Raw genomic sequence first — 19,194 nt, 5'->3', positions numbered from 1 at the left:
CCTTTACAGCGCTAAGTCCATATATGCACCTTAGGTATATTATTTACCTACGTTTATGAATATTATATATATTTTTTTCATGGCTACAGCAGTTCAAACATGGAATACCCCTGACTGTTGTAATTTATTCCCCGCATATAGGTTTGATGACTGCATTTCTTTTGGTGTTTATTTACTTTGGGTTTTAAGTTATGCACTTTGTATTTGCTTGTCTCTTAGCAACGGCTGACGGATTAGAGGTGCTGACCTGGCACCCGTCGCATCGTATGTGACGTCATCTTCCGTTGACCGCGGCATGAGAACCACGAGTTAACACTGTGATGTCTTTCTCTATAAAGGTATGTGTTTCACTTTTTGTTTGTATCCTGACGAAAGTTTTTGGAATAAAACTGAAACGTTGATTGATATAGGCGTGAGTGCCTTTGCTTATTTCTGCATATACCAAGTCCCGTGAGTGCCGCCAGCATTTTCCATATATATATATATATATATATACTGGTATTAAATATTTAAAATAACTCGCTCCGGTGCCCTCCCGTAATATGCATGCAGGATGGCGGCACTCAGTCTTTCAATGCTGTGAAAAAAGTGCTTTTATTTTCAAAGATTCGGGCCCATGCTATCCTGACGACGGGCATGGGCCTGAAACGTTGAAAATAAAAGCACATTTTTTTCAGCATTGAAAGTCTCTGAGTGCCGCCATCCTGCATGCATATTACGGGAGGGCATATATATATATATATACACATACACACTGCTCAAAAAAATAAAGGGAACACTTAAACAACACATCCTAGATCTGAATGAATGAAATATTCTTATTAAATACTTTGTTCTTTACATAGTTGAATGTGCTGACAACAAAATCACACAAAAATGATCAATGGAAATCAAATTTATTAACCCATGGAGGTCTGGATTTGTAGTCACACTCAAAATTAAAGTGGAAAACACACTACAGGCTGATCCAACTTTAATGTAATGTCCTTACAACAAGTCAAAATGAGGCTCAGTAGTGTGTGTGGCCTCCACGTGCCTGTATGACCTCCCTACAACGCCTGGGCATGCTCCTGATGAGGTGGCGGATGGTCTCCTGAGGGATCTCCTCCCAGACCTGGACTAAAGCATCTGCCAACTCCTAGACAGTCTGTAGTGCAACGTGGCATTGGTGGATGGAGCGAGACATGATGTCCCAGATGTGCTCAATTGGATTCAGGTCTGGGGAACGGGCGGGCCAGTCCATAGCATCCATGCCTTCGTCTTGCAGGAACTGCTGACACATTCCAGCCACATGAGGTCTAGCATTGTCTTGCATTAGGAGGAACCCAGGGTCAACCGCACCAGCATATGGTCTCACAAGGAGTCTGAGGATCTCATCTCGGTACCTAATGGCAGTCAGGCTACCTCTGGCGAGCACATGGAGGGCTGTGCGGCCCCCCAAAGAAATGCCACCCCACACCATTACTGACCCACTGCCATACCGGTCATGCTGGAGGATGTTGCAGGCAGCAGAACGTTCTCCTTGGCGTCTCCAGACTCTGTCACGTCTGTCACATGTGCTCAGTGAGAACCTGCTTTCATCTGTGAAGAGCACAGGGCGCCAGTGGCGAATTTGCCAATCTTGGTGTTCTCTGGCAAATGCCAAACGTCCTGCACGGTGTTGGGTGTGGGAGTTGTGCCCTCATACCACCCTCATGGAGTCTGTTTCTGATCGTTTGAGTAGACACATGCACATTTGTGGCTTGCTGGAGGTCATTTTGCAGGGCTCTGGCAGTGTTCCTCCTGTTCCTCCTTGCACAAAGGCGGAGGTAGCGGTCCTGCTGCTGGGTTGTTGCCCTCCTACGGCCTCCTCCACGTCTCCTGATGTACTGGCCTGTCTCCTGGTAGCGCCTCCATGCTCTGGACATTACGCTGACAGACACAGCAAACCTTCTTGCCACAGCTCGCATTGATGTGCCATCCTGGATGAGCTGCACTACCTGAGCCACTTGTGTGGGTTGTAGACTCCGTCTCATGCTACCACTAGAGTGAAAGCACCGCCAGCTTTCAAAAGTGACCAAAACATCACCCAGAAAGCATAGGAGCTGAGAAGTGGTCTGTGGTCACCACCTGCAGAACAACTCCTTTATTGGGGGTGTCTTGCTAATTGCCTATAATTTCCACCTGTTGTCTATTCCATTTGCACAACAGCATGTGAAATTGATTGTCAATCAGTGCTGCTTCCTAAGTGGACAGTTTGTTTTCACAGAAGTGTGATTGACTTGGAGTTACATTGTGTTGTTTAAGTGTTCCCTTTATTTTTTTGAGCAGTGTGTGTGTATATATATATATATATATATATATATATATATATGGAAAGCTCACTCAAAAAATCCTGCGTTTGCCCCTGATGGCAGCAGAGGATACCACCACTGTGAATGGTCACTGGACTGACTGACACCCAGGACACTACCACTGGTCTGATGCAGGACAACACAGCAACACTATAAGGGACTTATTATACAGCAGCACTGGACATATGGCAGCAGAGGACACCACCACTGTGACTGATGCAGCACAACACACCACCACTGAACTGATGCAGCACAACACAGCACCACTGGTCAGCACTGGATATATGGCAGCAGAGGACACCACCACTGAACTGATGCAGCACAATACAGCACCACTGGTCAGCAGCACTGGACATATGGCAGCAGAGGACACAAGCACTGTGACTGGACAGATTCAGAACAAGACACAGACACTGAGAGAACGGAGACACGTCCTCTATCTACACTGTCCAATGCCAAAGTGAAAATGGCTGGGATGCGCGGCTCCTTATATGGAATCCAAACCCTGCGAGAATCCGACAGTGGGAAAACCCGAGCCTGGCTCGGAACCGGACTCGAATGGTGAAGTTCGGTACAGTTCGGTTCTCTGAGAACCGAACCCGCTCATCCCTAAAAAACAAAACAAAAAAAAAACATTCCAGGTGGCAACCAAGGAAAGTTGTTACTTAGAAGAGGCTGCTACTAACTAGATCATACATCTACAATCTTTTTATCCTAAGGGATTAAACGCTCAGTTAGGGACGATAGTTGACTCATTTTTTTTATTTCATCCAGTCCATCGTTGGAAAACCATTTTATAGCGTATCATTTCAGATACGCTTTTCTCTGAGCTATGGTCTAAAGATTAGTATGGGCTTTTCAGCTGATTCTCTTTGCAACACTTCAGTCTGTAAACTTTGAAAGTAAAACTTGAAACTATAAAATGGGTGTATAGGAGGAATATGATTTAAAAAGTTGTTAAGGATCCACAGCAACACTGATGACTTTGTAAGTTATGACTTGAGACATTTGATCCTGGTAAGTGCTCTGTCCTTATACCTAATACCTCCCCCTCCCCCTCCCCCTAGTGCCTAACCATAAACAAGCCACCTCCCCAAGCTTAACCGTAATCCTACTGCCAGTGCCTAACCCTAACCGCTGCCGGCATTCTGAGAATATCACCATTTCACATGCCAACATTTCAGATGTCGACATTACGAACATGACGAAATTCCGTGGATGTCAGTATGGTGCCTTTTGACGTGTTGCACCATGTTGACATTTAATGTCGACATTCTGGTGTTGACGTTGTGAATACCAACATGGTAACTGTTGACCATGTGACCGAATACCCTTGACTCCAGCCAGGGGCGGATTGGGAACAAAAAGCGGCCCTGGAAAAATTTGTACTAGTGGCCCCACATGGGCAACACCAGAGGTGTAAGGTCTAGCCATGGGCCATGGCAGCAGCACCCTCACCCCAAGACTTTCCAGATAGTGGGCATGTCCAGCATCAAGGGGGAAGTTAAAAAGAAATAAAATTAAATATTATGAGCACATTATACGATACACCTTCAGAATTTAGGAAACAATATCATTCTTTAGAAAGATATATTTTCTTGCTTATTACACCAACTGTATCCCAATCACTATTCACTCAATCTTATATGTCAGCCAAGCAGGCAGACAGAGCATACACTAGATCATCTGCAATCACTGGCTAAGTGGCAAAGTAATTTTCATATATGCAAATTATTTTGCATCTTCATTATGTCTATAAATAGGACCATGTGTCCTCAAACAAAACAGGCCCCACGGGTGCGTCAGCCCACCGGGAATCTTCCCTGTAAACCCTATGGCCAATCCGCCTCTGACTCCAGCGCTCTTACATAAAGTGTAACTTGCAGATGTTTATTATAAATATAGTATGGTCGTTTACTTGCAGTTTATACATTATGATTTTTTTTTTTCAGTTGAATAAATATCATTTCAAGTTTTCGGTATAGAAGATCTACAGTTATTAGATAGACAGTATTAGATTGACAGGGTCAAAAATGTCAACAGGTAAAAGGTAGATAGCATAAAAGTTTGAAAGGGCTGACATGGAAATGGTCGATACGATTTTGTATCCTTTTTTTGTGTCATTTTGCATGTTTCATCACTTGTGACCCTAATTAGTGGTAACGTAGACCCACGCAGGCTTTCTTCTCACCACGCTTCAGTCGCCACGCTTTGGGCAAAGTAACCATTCTCAGTCGTAGTCCACATGTCGCCCTTTTGAACATGGCTATCTTTTGTACCTGTCGACCTTTTGATCTGTTGATCTTTGACTTGGTCTACCTCTTGACCCCATTCAACCTAATGCCATAAGGTGTCGACCTATTGTCTATCCATAGTCCAGAAAGTTTCCTATATCTTTGAAAAAGGGAACACCCCTCTGCTTCAATAATTGCTTACTGTGATGATATAGTTTACAATCCTACTGCTCCAGCCACTTCAATGCCATCTGATGTTTTTGTTTTATATGTTTTAAATACTAAGGGACTGATTCAGAGTTGCACACAGGTCCGCTTTTCTGACAGATATTGTGATTTTTAGCAACTGCGCATTATATTAGAGCCTGCATATGCAACTTTGAAGAACTGCGGCCAATTCAGAGTCATATGCTCCTTATATGAACATACGCCCTTATTTCTATGTTACAGTTTAATAATCTACCTTTTTGAATTTTTTATGGTTCCATTTTCGTTGTCTCAGCACGTGGACCCCCAATTAGTGTACTGCATCCCCTCACATGGCTCACTTCAGGCAAGGTTACTATTCCCGATCATAGTCCATGTGGATGGTAAAGTATGAAAATGTTGAGAAACAAGCCAAAAAACTCAAGTTATCCATATGACGTGTCGACTAGTGGCAACTGGCAAGTCGACCTAATGACCGTGTCGGCAATTTAGTGTTGACCCACTGAACAATATATGCCCTACTTTAAGGATCTACAATTGTCACGGGAGACTGGTTTAAGCTATAAAAGGTGAAGAACTACAGGATGTCAATATAAGAAAATAGCTATAGCCACATCACAGGAATGTCTTACACAGAACATTGTGTTGTGCCTTATATATAAGATCGTGCCTACCTTTATTCCGTAATCTCGGGCTGCCTGCCAGATGAATTTCTTACTGATGCCACCAGCTCCGACCACAAGAACTTCTTTACCCTCCATGACATATGTCATAGATCGTCTTAGCATTGTCTCAATAAGAGGTTCGGATGCAGAATTGACATTGATGGATTTTCCTGCTGCCAGGCTTCCAAGCATGCATTCGTGAATCCCACAGTTCTCCAAACAGAGAGCAGTGGTCACACCCAGGACGACTGGGGTCACCATGTAGTCAGCACAGGTAAGCAGTAAGTCAACTCCTAGAAATCAGAGGGAATCAGAAGTTGTGTAAAAAAAAACTGTGGTTCTCAAGTAGTGTGTTCACAGTGTTAGTGTGTTCAGATGACTGCATTAGTGTGTTCAAGACCACATGTATATACAGCAAACATAATATATACACATGTATATACAGCTCCACATAACATTTAAAGTAAAATGTTATGTGGACCTTTTCATGTTCATTACTATATTAAACATTCTGCTGTGAGATGTTTATTACTATGGGGGTAATTCCAAGTTGATCGCAGCAGGATTTGTGTTAGCAGTTGGGCAAAACAATGTCCACTGCAGGGGAGACAGATATAACATGTGCAGTGAGAGTTAGATTTGGGTGGTTTATTTTGTTTCTGTGCAGGGTAAATACTGGCTGCTTTATCTTTACACTGCAATTTAGATTGCAGATTGAACACACCACACCCAAATCTAACTCTCTCTGCACATGTTAAATCTGCCTCCCCTGCAGTGCACATGGTTTTGCCCAACTGCTAACACAAATCCTGCTGCGATCAACTTGGAATTACCCCCTGTATGTGTGCATCCTGCTGAATAAATTGCATTTTTAAGTGTTTTTTATCGTCATTGAAACACTGGAGCTGATGGTCAGTTGGACGCTAAAAGACATGTTTGGGGCCTATTGGCAGTCACCCGTCTGTGACTTTATGCAACTGCCATTACAAAGTTCTTCCCGGTGTACATCTGTGCGCCTGAATGTGCGAGGACTGCATCACCCACTGTCAGATACTGAAATACGATTGGTGCATCTTTAGGAACAGCCATACGGCTGGTGCAGTTTTTCTGTATGAGTATAGCCTCCTATGTGGGCCAACCACTTTCACTAAAACGCCTAGGTCACTCCCAATCCCAGGTGTATGCTTTAAAACACCTTCTTGTCACATTTTCAACACACTGCGTCTCCTGTGAGCATCAGTTACATCTCTGCCTCCGCGTGCATGCTACCTGTACAAGTTAGATGTATGCGCACAATAAAAAAATTACTCCACTACATCCAACATCTGCAGTGTGTGTGACTGTATGCTGAGTTTTCTACAGATGCCATTTGACAACAGCAAATCCATTTTATGTCACTTACTGGACCTTAAACCCTGAGGGTACAGGACACATTTACAAATAATTCTGCTATTACCTATTTTATATATTTTTTTTTTTATAAATATCAAGTTCAAAAGTTATCAGTATTAGAAAAGATGGATGTAAAGACTTACTGGAGATCCTATATGGATCTTTTAGGCAAGACACCAGAATTGTACCCAGTTTACACTTGTTTAAAAACTTGGGAGTCCAGTGTTGAACTATATTGTAGTTTTGGGGAGTTTCATCTGGGCACTTCCCATTTAAATAGTGATGCATGGTATATTTGTACAATGGCACAGTTTTTTATAATATGTATGATTAACCAAACACACTAATTTAACATCACAACATTTGGTCTTATTCTCTGCAATGCCTTCCATTCTACGTATAAGCATTTGGGAGAGAAAAGAGAAAAAGTTGGGGTGTGGACTGGTGTTTCACAGCCAGCACTGCTATTCAGTAGGGGTCTCCTCAAACACAATTTGAAGATTCAGTAAAAGCAAGGTTATACACAGAGCCGGCCATAGGTATAGGCAAACTAGGCAATTGCCTAGGGCATTTGATATGCCTAGGGGCATCAGCAGCTTCTGCAAATTAAAATGATATGTGGCATGCCTATATTCTGTGTAGCATTTTATATGCAGATACAGCCACAGTCTCACACAGTATATAGGCATGCTGCATATCATTTTAATCAGCAGAAGCTGCTTGTGCATCCTAGCCACATAGCAATGCAAATAAGATGCATTTTCATAAAAAAAGGTGCCCGACGTTAGCATTGAGGCAAGATTTATGAGTACACATCTGTACCCAAGCAGAGACAGAGGTCACAGTGTTAGTGTCAGTGTGAGTGCTGTGTGCATGTGAGTGGGTTGGTTGTGCAGTAGTGTTCGAAATATGTGTAAGGAGCATTATGTGTGTCATGTAAAAATGCATTAATAATGTGCAACATATGTGTAAGGGGCACTATGGGGTATATGCAATTGCGGGCGAATCGCGGCAAATTATCGCCGTTTTTTTAATTCGACATAATTCGACAGGTGAATTCCGGCAGGTGGCTGCCGGAATTCACCATATTCAATGAAAAACGGATTCGACATTCCCGCGGGCGAAAAACGGCCGATTTGCCGGATTTTGCCGCGAATTAAAAAAACAGGAAAAAACGGGAAAAACCCGGAAAAAAATGGCGTGGGTTCCCCCCTTCAAAGCATAACCAGCCTCGGGCTCTTCAAGCTAGTCCTGGTTCTAAAAATGCGGGGGAAAATTGACAGGGGATCCCCCGTATTTTTAAAACCAGCACCGGGCTCTGCACCTGGTGCAAAAAATACGGGGGACAAAAAGAGTAGGGGTCCCCCATATTTTTTACACCAGCATCGGGCTCCACTAGCTGGACAGATAATGCCACAGCCGGGGGTCACTTTTATACAGTGCCCTGCGGCCGTGGCATTAAATATCCAACTAGTCACCTCTGGCCGGGGTACCCTGGGGGAGTGGGGACCCCTTCAATCAAGGGGTCCCCCCCCAGCCACCCAAGGGCCAGGGGTGAAGCCCGAGGCTGTCCCCCCCATCCAAGGGCTGCGGATGGGAGGCTGATAGCCTTGAGAAAAATGTCAGAATATTGTTTTTTTCCAGTAGTACTACAAGTCCCAGCAAGCCTCCCCCGCAAGCTGGTACTTGGAGAACCACAAGTACCAGCATGCGGGGGGAAAACGGGCCCGCTGGTACCTGTAGTACTACTGGGAAAAAAATACCCAAATAAAAACAGGACACACACACCGTGACAAGTACAACTTTATTACATACTGCCGACACACACATACTTACCTATGTTGACACGCCGACTGCCACAGTCTCCGACGATCCGAGGGTACCTGTGAAAAAATTATACTCACCTTCCAGCGTCCAGAGATAAATCCACGTCCAGAGTATAATCCAGGTACTTGGCAAAATAACAAAACGCAAAAACCCGTGCCAGCGGACTGAAAGGGGTCCCATATTGACACGAGACCCTTTTCCCCGAATGTGCCGGGACCCCACGTGACTCCTGTCACTGAGGTCCCTTCAGCCAATCAGGAAGCGCTACTACGTGGCGCTCACCTGATTGGCTGTGCGCTGTCTGTGCTGTGACAGCGCATCGCACAGCTCTCTCCATTATATTTAATGGTGGGAACTTTGCCGTCAGCGGGGGGGTTACCCGCGGTCAGCCGCTGACCAGCGGGTGACCCCACCGCTAACCGCAAGGTTCCCACCATTGAATATAATGGAGAGGCTTTGCGATGCGCTGTCTGAGCTCAGACGCGCAGAGCCAATCAGCAGAGTGCAAGGACGTTGCACTCGCTGATTGGCTGAAGAGACCTTTCAGTGACAGCTGTCACGGAGAGGTCTCTGCATTCGGGGAAAGGGGTCTCATGTGTCAATATGGGACCCCTTTCAGTCCGCTGGCACAGGTTTTTGCGTTTTGTTATTTTGCCAAGTACCTGGATTATACTCTGGACGTGGATTTATCTGTGGACACTGGAAGGTGAGTATAATTTTTTCACAGGTACCCTCGGATCGTCGGAGACTGTGGCAGTCGGCGTGTCAACATAGGTAAGTATGTGTGTGTCGGCAGTATGTAATAAAGTTGTACTTGTCACGGTGTGTGTGTCCTGTTTTTATTTGGGTATTTTTCCCCCAGTAGTACTACAGGTACCAGCGGGCCCATTTTTCTCCCGCATGCTGGTACTTGTGGTTCTCCAAGTACCAGCTTGCGGGGGAGGCTTGCTGGGACTTGTAGTACTACTGGAAAAAACAATATTCTGACATTTTTCTCAAGGCTATCAGCCTCCCATCCGCAGCCCTTGGATGGGGGGGACAGCCTCGGGCTTCACCCCTGGCCCTTTGGTGGCTGGGGGGGGGGACCCCTTGATTGAAGGGGTCCCCACTCCCCCAGGGTACCCCGGCCAGGGGTGACTAGTTGGATATTTAATGCCACGGCCGCAGGGCACTGTATAAAAGTGACCCCCGGCTGTGGCATTATCTGTCCAGCTAGTGGAGCCCGATGCTGGTTTTAAAAATACGGGGGATCCCCTGTCAAATTTTCCCCCGCATTTTTAGAACCAGGACCAGCTTGAAGAGCCCGAGGCTGGTTATGCTTTGGAGGGGGGACCCCACGCCATTTTTTTTCCTTGATTTTACCGTTCCAGCTATATATAAAAAAAAAATATATATATATTTTTAAAAATATATAAATAATACTTGTGCCTCCAAAAAAGACAAACCAAGTACCTAATCCCTTCTAATATAAATAGATATGCTATTACCATAAAAAAAAACACCAAAAAAAACATGTTTTAAATTTTTTTTATTGGTTTCACCCTCCAAAGTGTGGCGGATTGAAAATGACGAATTTACTGTCTAAAAGCACTGTTGTCGAATTTCCAAACTTGAATTGAATACACTTTGGTCGAATTGCAGCACTTGTATCATTGCAGAAAAGTCAAATTTGAAAAAAGTCGAATTTCAAAAAGTCGAATTTTGAAAGTCCGTTTTTTTGACGGAAAGCACTGAATTGCATTGACGATTTTTTTTTTTGTCGAAAAATTCCCGAAATTCGACAATTTCGTGAATTCGACCGCAATTGCATATACCCCTATGTGTGTCATTATGTGTATAAGGGCATTAATAATGTGCGGCATATGTGTAACAGGGTAGTACTGTATGTGTGTCATTATGTGTATAGGGGCACTAATAATGTGCAGCAAATGTGTAGGGGGCACTACGTGTGTCATTATGTGTATAAGGGCATTAATAATGTGCGGCATATGTGTAAGGGACATTTTGTGTAAAAGGGCATTAATAAAGGTTGTCATAATGTGTAAGGCGCATTATGTTTATAAGGACATTAATAATGTGTCTCATATGTGTAAGGGGCATTACTGTGTGGAATTATGTGTATAAATGCATTACTAATGTGTGGCATTATGTGTATAAGGTGCTCTACTATGTGGCGTTGCGTATAGAAAGGGCACTACTGTGTCGTCTAATGTGAATAAAGAGCAATAGGGTGTGGTGTAATGTGAATAAGGAGTAATTCAGTGTGATGTAATGTGAATAAGGGGCTCTACTGTGAGGAGTAACGTTTAAGGTAAAGTGGTACTACTGTGGGATGTAATATGAATTATGGACACTATCGCATGATCAAATGTGAATACAATTGCAGTACTGTGTGGCGTAATTGGAATTGGGGTTACTATTGTGTGGCCATGCCCCTTGCCAGCAAAAACACACCCCTTTAGGGGCTGTGCGCCAAATGTGCGAACTGTTCCTATTTCAAATATAGGGGGTACAAACACCAAAATAAGGACTGCTATGGGTGAGGGGTGATTGTGCTGGGAAAGAGGTGCAAGGTCAGAGGCGGAACCAGTGGTGGTGCTAGGGGGCACCAGCCAAAATCTTGCCTAGGGCATCATATTAGTTAGGACCGGCTCTGGTTATACACCAATAAATTCATGAATCAATTAATGTTTATTAGAAGTATTTTCTTGAGGCAAAACAGACATACAGGGAGACAACTTAAAAGAAGCAGACATTTCGGGATTCATCTTTCTGCACTTGAGTAAGGAGGTCTTTGAAACCTTGGCAACGCCTGCTTCTTTTAAGATGTCACCTTGTCTGTCTGTTTTGCTTCAAGAAGATACCTCTAATAAGCATCTGTTGATTCAAGAATTTATTGGCATCTAGCCTTGCTTTTTACTGAATCTACGAATAAGGATATAATCACATGGATCTACTACTCTACCTTTCCCCTCTCTCACTGAAGCTCTGCTGAGCTTCTCACACAGGGGGAGATCATGATGTACTAAGCCTTGGAGAGTGATAATGTGGAGAGAAATAAAGTACCAGCCAATCAACTGCCATGTTACAGGCTGTGTTTGAAAAATGTCAGGAGCTGACTGGCTGGTACTTTATCACTCGCCAAGGCTTAGTGCATCTGCCGCCTAGATACCAAACTATTTGTTTGCCGCTGTGCCTGGAGTCTAGACCAATCTTGTCTGGCCACATGCGTAACCAAATTGGATGATTTATTTTTAAGCGGCAATCATTTGCAAGGCAAAATTAGGTTGGTTTTGATTTGTAAACGATTGCCATTTTAAAAATTCAGGCAGACTCGCAGGAATTCCCAAACAGCCTGTATCTGCAAGACTAATACATTTTGCCCAAAAAAGTTTATACTTTATCAGTATTTATATACACAGAGCAACGAAAATGTGAAATTATATATATTTTATAACATGATTTTGTTTTGTTAGATTTAATTCACTACTTTAAATTTTGACCATGGCCAAAAATTAGATGACTTGGGGCCTTATTCAGGGTTGTTTCAAAGCAAATAAGCACACTAATGGGCAAAACCATGGGGGTAATTCCAAGTTGATCGCAGCAGGAAATATTTTAGCAGTTGGGCAAAACCATGTGCACTGCAGGGGAGGCAGATATAACATTTGCAGAGAGAGTTAGATTTGGGTGGGTTATTTTGTTTCTGTGCAGGGTAAATACTGGCTGCTTTATTTTTACACTGCAAATTAGATTGCAGATTGAACACACCACACCCAAATCTAACTTTCTCTGCACATGTTATATCTGCCCCCCCTGCAGTGCACATGGTTTTGCCCAACTGCTAAAAAATTTCCTGCTGCGATCAACTTGGAATTACCCCCCATGTGCACTGCAGGTGGGGCAGATGTAACATGTGCAGAGAGATTAGATTTGGGTGGGGTGTGTTCAAACTGAAATCTAAATTGCAGTGTAAGAATAAAGTAGCCAGTATTTACCATGCACAGAAACAATATGACCCACCTAACTGAACTCTCTCTGCACACTTTACATCTGCCCCACCTGCAGTGCAGCATGGTTTTGCCATTAGTGTGTTTTTTTGCTTTGCTAACAAACCTGAATCAGGACCTTAGTCCTGATTGTTCCTCTCTATACAATGGGTTGTCAAGTCATAGAAAATCAAAATGATCAATCATAGATAGCTTTAATATTAATATAGTGTTGTTTTGTAGAAAATGTTGTTCTTTTGTTTTGTAGAAAATGTTGTTCTTGGCAAAGTCAAACAATTGTACTATTTTCCATGATAAATTATAAAGTAAAACTGGTGCACAGATGAATTGCGTATTTATGCACATATGCTAGAGATGTGCCCTGGCTTAATACAGCGTGCACCTGGGTAATATTTGATGAAAATATAGGCCGTCTGCAAGGTTTATATTTGCTCATGTGATGGTCTAAGCTAGACACCTTTCTCTAGCATCCATAAGGGATATTGGGGACACATTAGTACGATGGGTAGAGACGGGGTCCAAAGGAGCCAGTGCACTTTAAATTTCTTCCACTGGGTGTGCTGGCTCCTCCCCTCTGTGCCCCGTCCCACAGGCAGTTTAGAAAAAAGTGCCCTCAGGAGAGGATGCACATCTCTGCAGCTCCAGAGAGATTTTTTAAGTATCTTTTAAAACTTTATTATTTTCAGTATGCTGTTTGGGCAATAGCATACCTGCGCTGTGGGAGTTAGAGGGAAAAGGGGGAATGGTCACCGGCCTCGTGAGGTCCTCAGGGGCTGTTTGTTCAGCAGGGCACTGTGCCTTAGCTGTCGCAGTCACAGCATGCCACACACCCCTAGCGCTGCCTAAAGGTGATCGTCAGTGGCGAGTACAAACCGGGGTTTCCACTAGGGGGTCCCCCGGTTCATGGTGCGGCAAAAGCGCAGGTAATGCATATTTGTCCCTCCTGGGGGAGACCCGCTGTAGCCCCCGCGTGACACTGGCTGACATTTGCTGTACTTGACATTTATGTGACACTACAGCACATTTAGGAGACATAGCCAGTATAAATATGTACAGTATCTCCGACGTCATTACGGGGGACGGAGCTATATCAGAGCGGGCTCAGCTGCATTTTGGTGCCTTCCTCTGCATAAGCAGCAGCAGCCTCACACAGCTCCTCCGGTCTGTCACACGCTGGATCACTGGTACAGGGTGTCTGAGTAGGGGGAGAGCCAATATTTGTGCACCATATTCCTCTAGGGGAATCCTAATTACAAACAGTTTAACTGATATATCTATATAAAAAACGCTGACAGCCTCACTGGAGCTCTGCAGCGTTGGTGTGCTGGTGTCCTCTCTAACTCCTTGTCTCCTCTCACATGCAATAGGGCAGGCTTGTTTGTAATTCTGTGTTGTATGTGTTCTTGTGTGTTACTCCATAATGGTGAAACAAAAATTATGCAGTGTTTGTAATGCCAGATTCTTCCATCCCTAATCTGGCTCCTTATCATGTGAGCAGTGTAGTCAGCCATCACAAAATGCTGACAATGTGGGGGAGAGTCACGAGACCTCCTGGCCGGGGGCTATCAAAAATATCATCTCAATTAACTGCTAATGCCAATAAAACACAAGAACTGCAACAAGCAGTAGCAAGTCTGGCTGCCAGGGCTGATGCCCCCCATCCTCCCCTGTCTACTACAGGTGCACATAAACTTGCTTTACCTGCACTCCTATCAGATACTGATGATGATATGCAGGATGATGGGGATGATGTGGACCCCAAAAGTGGGGACTCCATCCCTGCACAAAGTATTAAACCCCTCATTTTGGCTATAAGGGATGTGCTAAAGCTCTCCCTGGAGGATGCTACAAATCAGAAGTAATTTTTCCTCCCACAAGACAAACTGACAGTCACTTTCCCTGATTCCAAGGAATTAGATGATTTGTTTAAATTAGCCTGGAAAACTCCTGATAAAAAAATATCAGGTGTCAAAATTATTTTTGCATACCAGTCCCTTCGCCCCTGAAGGCAGAAAGTTCTGGGAAGAATCTCCAGCTGTAGATGTCTCTGTCTCTCGCCTTTCCAAAAAGGCGGTACTCCCTGCCCCAGGATCCTTTACGGTAAAGGACCCGATAGATTTCAGTGTGGCCTCAATTTTTCTATCCATCTACACTGCTGCAGGTGTATCTCAAAGACCAGTCATTGCAGGCTGCTGGATGACACATGCGATTCATTCCTGGGCTACTCAAATTCAGGAGGATCTCTCGGGGGATATGACCCTGGTTACTGCAGTTACTTTCCTGAAACACATGGCTAGAGACCTCTGGGACTCCCTAAAAGAGATTGGCAATAATAATGCTAGGACCACTGCTAAGGCTGTATCTGCATGCAGAGCCATATGGATTGCAGATGCTGACTCCAAACGAAATGTGGAATATCTTCCCTTTACAGGTAAATGGCTCTTCGGTGGTGAATTGGACGCATGGATTTCAAAGGTTACTGCTGGAAAATCCACGTTTCCTCCCTCTGGGGCTCCGCCTGCTAGACATACCTACCCAGGACCATCTACCCAGTCCTTTCGGTCCACCAGATTTCGATCTAGGGCCAGGGGTGCCTCCAATGCAGCTAGAGGCAACAGAGGTAAGCCTAAGAAACCAGCCATTGCCGGCTCTTAGGAACAGAGCACCAGTTCAACTTCCGCAAAAGCTTCCACATGATGGTGCCCACCGATCCCGAGAGGATCTCGTGGTGGGAGCTCGTTTACGTTGCTTCAGCCATATTTGGGAAGGTTCCTGCCAGGATGCCTGGGTTAGGGACCTCATCTCTCAGGGTTACAAGCTGGAGTCCGACAGTGCTCCTCCCCAACAATATTTCAAATCAAGCTTACCAGCTTTGGAAAATATGCGTGTAACGCTGCTACTGGCCATCACAAAGTTGGTCCAGTCCCAGGTCATTGTTCCGGTGCCCCTGCATCAACAAGGAAACGGTTACTACTCCAGCCTATTCGTAGTACCAAAACCAGACGGGTCTGTAAGACCCATTTTGAATCTGAAGTCCTTGAATCCTTACCTGAAGGTTTTTAAATTCAAGATGGAATCTTTGAGAGCAGTGATCGCAGGCCTGGAACGCCAGGAGTTCCTAGTGTCTGTAGATATCAAGGAATCCTACCTCCATATCCCAATTTGGCCTCCTCATCAGGCCTATCTGAGGTTCACCCTGCTGAACGATCACTACCAGTTCCAGGCGTTACCCTTAGGCCTGTCTACAGCTCCGAGGGTGTTCACGAAGGTGATGGCGGAAATGATGTTTCAACTCAGAGTCCAGGGGGTCAATATAGTCCCTTACCTGGACGATCTCCTGATAAAAGCGAGTTCCTGGGAGCTTCTACTGCTCCATATAGATCGCACTATCCAACTTCTGTCTCACCACTCAATCTACAGAAGTCCCACCTGGAACCATCTCAGAGGATCATGTTTCTGGGTATGCTACTAGATACTGTAGATACAGAAAATGTTCCTCCCGGTGGAAAAAGCGAGAACACTCCAGGAAATGGTTTGCATGGTCCTCAGACCTGCTCGAGTGCCAATTCATCTTTGCATAAAATTATTGGGCAAGATGGTGGCATCGTACGAGGCGATACAGTATGGGCGGTTCCATGCCAGAACGTTCCAATTGGACATCCTGAACAAGTGGTCCAGTTCCCATCTCAAGATGCACTGGATGATTCAGCTGTCACCACAGGCCAGGATTTCTGTCCTGTGGTGGCTACAGTCTTCTAATCTCCTGGAAGGTCGATGCTTTGGGATTCAGGATTGGGTCCTCCTCATGATGGATGGGAGTCTAAGAGGATGGGGAGCTGTCACCCAGGGGGCGCAATTCCAGGGCAGGTGGTCTGCCCAAGAGGCTCTACTTCCGATAAACATCCTGGAACTTCGGGCTATCTACAATGCTCTGATTCAGGCCTCCCCTCTGCTCAGGCAATCCAGGTTCAGTCGGACAATGACACAGCTGTGGCATACATCAATCCACAAGGAGGGACAAAAAGCAGGGCCTGCATGCGAGAAGTGTCAAGGATACTCCTCTGGGCGGAAAGAAATGTAAGAGCACTGTCCGTAATCTTCATTACGGGAGTGGACAACTGGGAAGCGGACTTCCTGAGTCGCCAAGATCTCCATCCGGGGGAGTGGGTACTACACCCACAGGTGTTTCAACAGATCATCGACAGATGGGGATGCCCACAGATTGACATGATGGCGTCTCGCCTCAACAAGAAGCTTCGCTGCTACTGCTCGTGAACCAGAGACCCTTAGGCGAGCGCAGTGGATGCGCTGACATCACCTTGGCCTTACCATGTGCTCTACCTATTTCCTCCAATTCCGTTGATCCCAAAGGTGCTCAAGAGGATCAGGCATCAAGGAGTGCAAGCAATCTTGATTGCCTCGAAATGGCCCTGAAGAGCGTGGTACGCGGCTCTTCTGGACATGTCCATAGAAGACCCTTGGCCTCTGCCATTAAGAAGGGATCTTCTACAGCAAGGACCGTTCATCTACCCGGACTTACGGCGGCTTCATTTGATGGCATGGAAGTTGAGCGGGACATCCTAGCTCACAAAGGGCTTTCCAAAAAGGTAATTGCCACTATGGTGCAAGCCAGAAAACCTGTGACGTCAAAACTCTATCATCATATCTGGAGGAGAAATGTCTCCTGGTGCGAGGAATGCGCATATCCTTCTGCAGACTTTCACTTGGGAAGATTCCTTCGTTTCCTGCAGGCTGGAGTGGATAAAGGCTTACGTCTGGGATCCATTAAGGTCCACATTTCAACTCTTTCCGTCTTCTTCCAGAAGAAGTTGGCTCTATTGCCAGAAGTTCAGACCTTCTTGCAAGGGGTGCTTCACATACAACCTCCGTTTGTGCCGACTATGACACCTTGGGATTTGGATGTGGTGTTACATTTTCTGCAGTCCTCCTGGTTTGAACCTCTGATGACGGTGGAAGACAAGTACCTCACATGAAATACGGTGATGTTACTGGCCCTGGCTTCTGCTAGAAGTGTCTCGGAATTGGGGGGCCTTATCGTGTAAAACTCCATACTTGGTCTTTTACGAGGACAGAGTGGAGCTCAGGACTAGACAGCAGTTCCTACCAAAGGTGGTCTCCGTGTTTTACTTGAATCAACCTATTGTGATTCCGTCCAGTTCTGGCACTTCTGCTCCTCCGGGGGCATTGGATGCAGTGCAAGCCTTGAAAATCTATGTCATGAGAACGGCTCGGATCAGAAAGACGGATTGCTTGTTCATGCTCTATGATGCGCAGAAGAAGGGTTGCCCTGCTTCAAAGCAGTCCATTGCTCGTTGGATTAGGCCTATGTGTTGGCAGCCTCACCTGTTCATAAGTCTCTGAAGGCCCACTCAACAAGATCGGTAGGGTCTTCCTGGGCGGCTGCCCGTGGAGTCCCTGCCTTGCAACTATGCCGAGCTGCTACCTGGTCGGGGAAGAACACCTTTTGTGAACTTCTACAAATTTGATACCCTAGCCAAAGAGGATACCCAGTTTGGGCAGGCGGTGCTGCAGATGTCTCCACACATTCCCGCCCATTCTGGAAGCTTTTGGACATCCCCATCGTACTAATGTGTCCACAATATCCCTTATGGATGCTAGAGAAAATAGGATTTTAATACCTACCTGTAAATTCTTTTCTCATAGTCCTTAAGGGGTATTGGGCGTCCACCTCTGTGCGGTGACTTTCTGCAGGTTCTCTGTTAGGTGATACCTGTTCAGCTGTTGCTGTTAATGTTGCTAGCCGTCGCTGGCCCGGTTATGTTATGGTGTGCTGGTGTGTAAATCTCATCACACTTATTGTTATGTTCCTTCCTTCTCTCAAGTATGTAATTTCTCCTTCGGGCACTGTTTTACCTATAACTGCCTGTGGGAGGGGGCATTGAGGGGAGGAGCCAGCAAACCCAGTGGAAGAAATTTAAAGTGCACTGGCTCCTTTGGACCCCGTCTATACCCATCGTACTAATGTGTCCCCAATATCCCTTATGGACTACAAGAAAAGGATTTACCGGTAGGTATTAAAATCCTATTTTTTGTGAACACGTAGTCCTGAACATTGCCTTTAAGTTCATGAGAACGACAATTCCAACATCTGTTCTACCTCTGCAGATGCCATCAAAATGTTACAGTTTCTTTACAATTTTCAGTTTAGTAACATTCATGGTTTAAATTGCCATGCGCAAGAAATATGGAGACTGCATTTGTATCTGGGTATATTTACTAAAAGTCGATTTGGGTCGATTTTGTAAAAATTTTGGTCGATGTTTGGTCGACTTTTGAGTAAGTTTGTGTTTTCAGGGTATCAAACACATATTTACTAACAGATGATTTTTGACAATGCTTAAATAAAAATGTCAAAAATCATGTTAGTAAATGTGGAATTACGACTCTGAAATACAAAATCGACCAAACATTGAACAAAAATCATCTCAGATAGACTTTTAGTAAATATACCCCATAATCCCACATTTGCTAACAGATGATTTTA

The 19,194-nt window shown here is 44.8% G+C and overlaps 1 protein-coding gene across 1 annotated transcript in view; it reads right to left on the bottom strand.

Annotated features, from left to right (window-relative positions):
• The window catches only part of CARNS1 (carnosine synthase 1), a 96,050-nt gene that overhangs the window by 45,817 nt on the left and 31,039 nt on the right, over positions 1 to 19,194 (bottom strand). The window contains exon 9 of the mRNA XM_063958522.1: positions 5,449 to 5,732. Coding sequence (XP_063814592.1) covers positions 5,449 to 5,732 — 284 coding nt within the window. The remainder of the gene's footprint in view (positions 1 to 5,448; positions 5,733 to 19,194) is intronic.

This window comes from Pseudophryne corroboree, chromosome 3 (genome assembly GCF_028390025.1).
Source record: "Pseudophryne corroboree isolate aPseCor3 chromosome 3, aPseCor3.hap2, whole genome shotgun sequence".
NCBI lineage: Eukaryota > Metazoa > Chordata > Amphibia > Anura > Myobatrachidae > Pseudophryne > Pseudophryne corroboree.
Note: the sequence above shows the minus strand (reverse complement) of the source record. Positions and strands in the feature narration are given on the sequence as shown.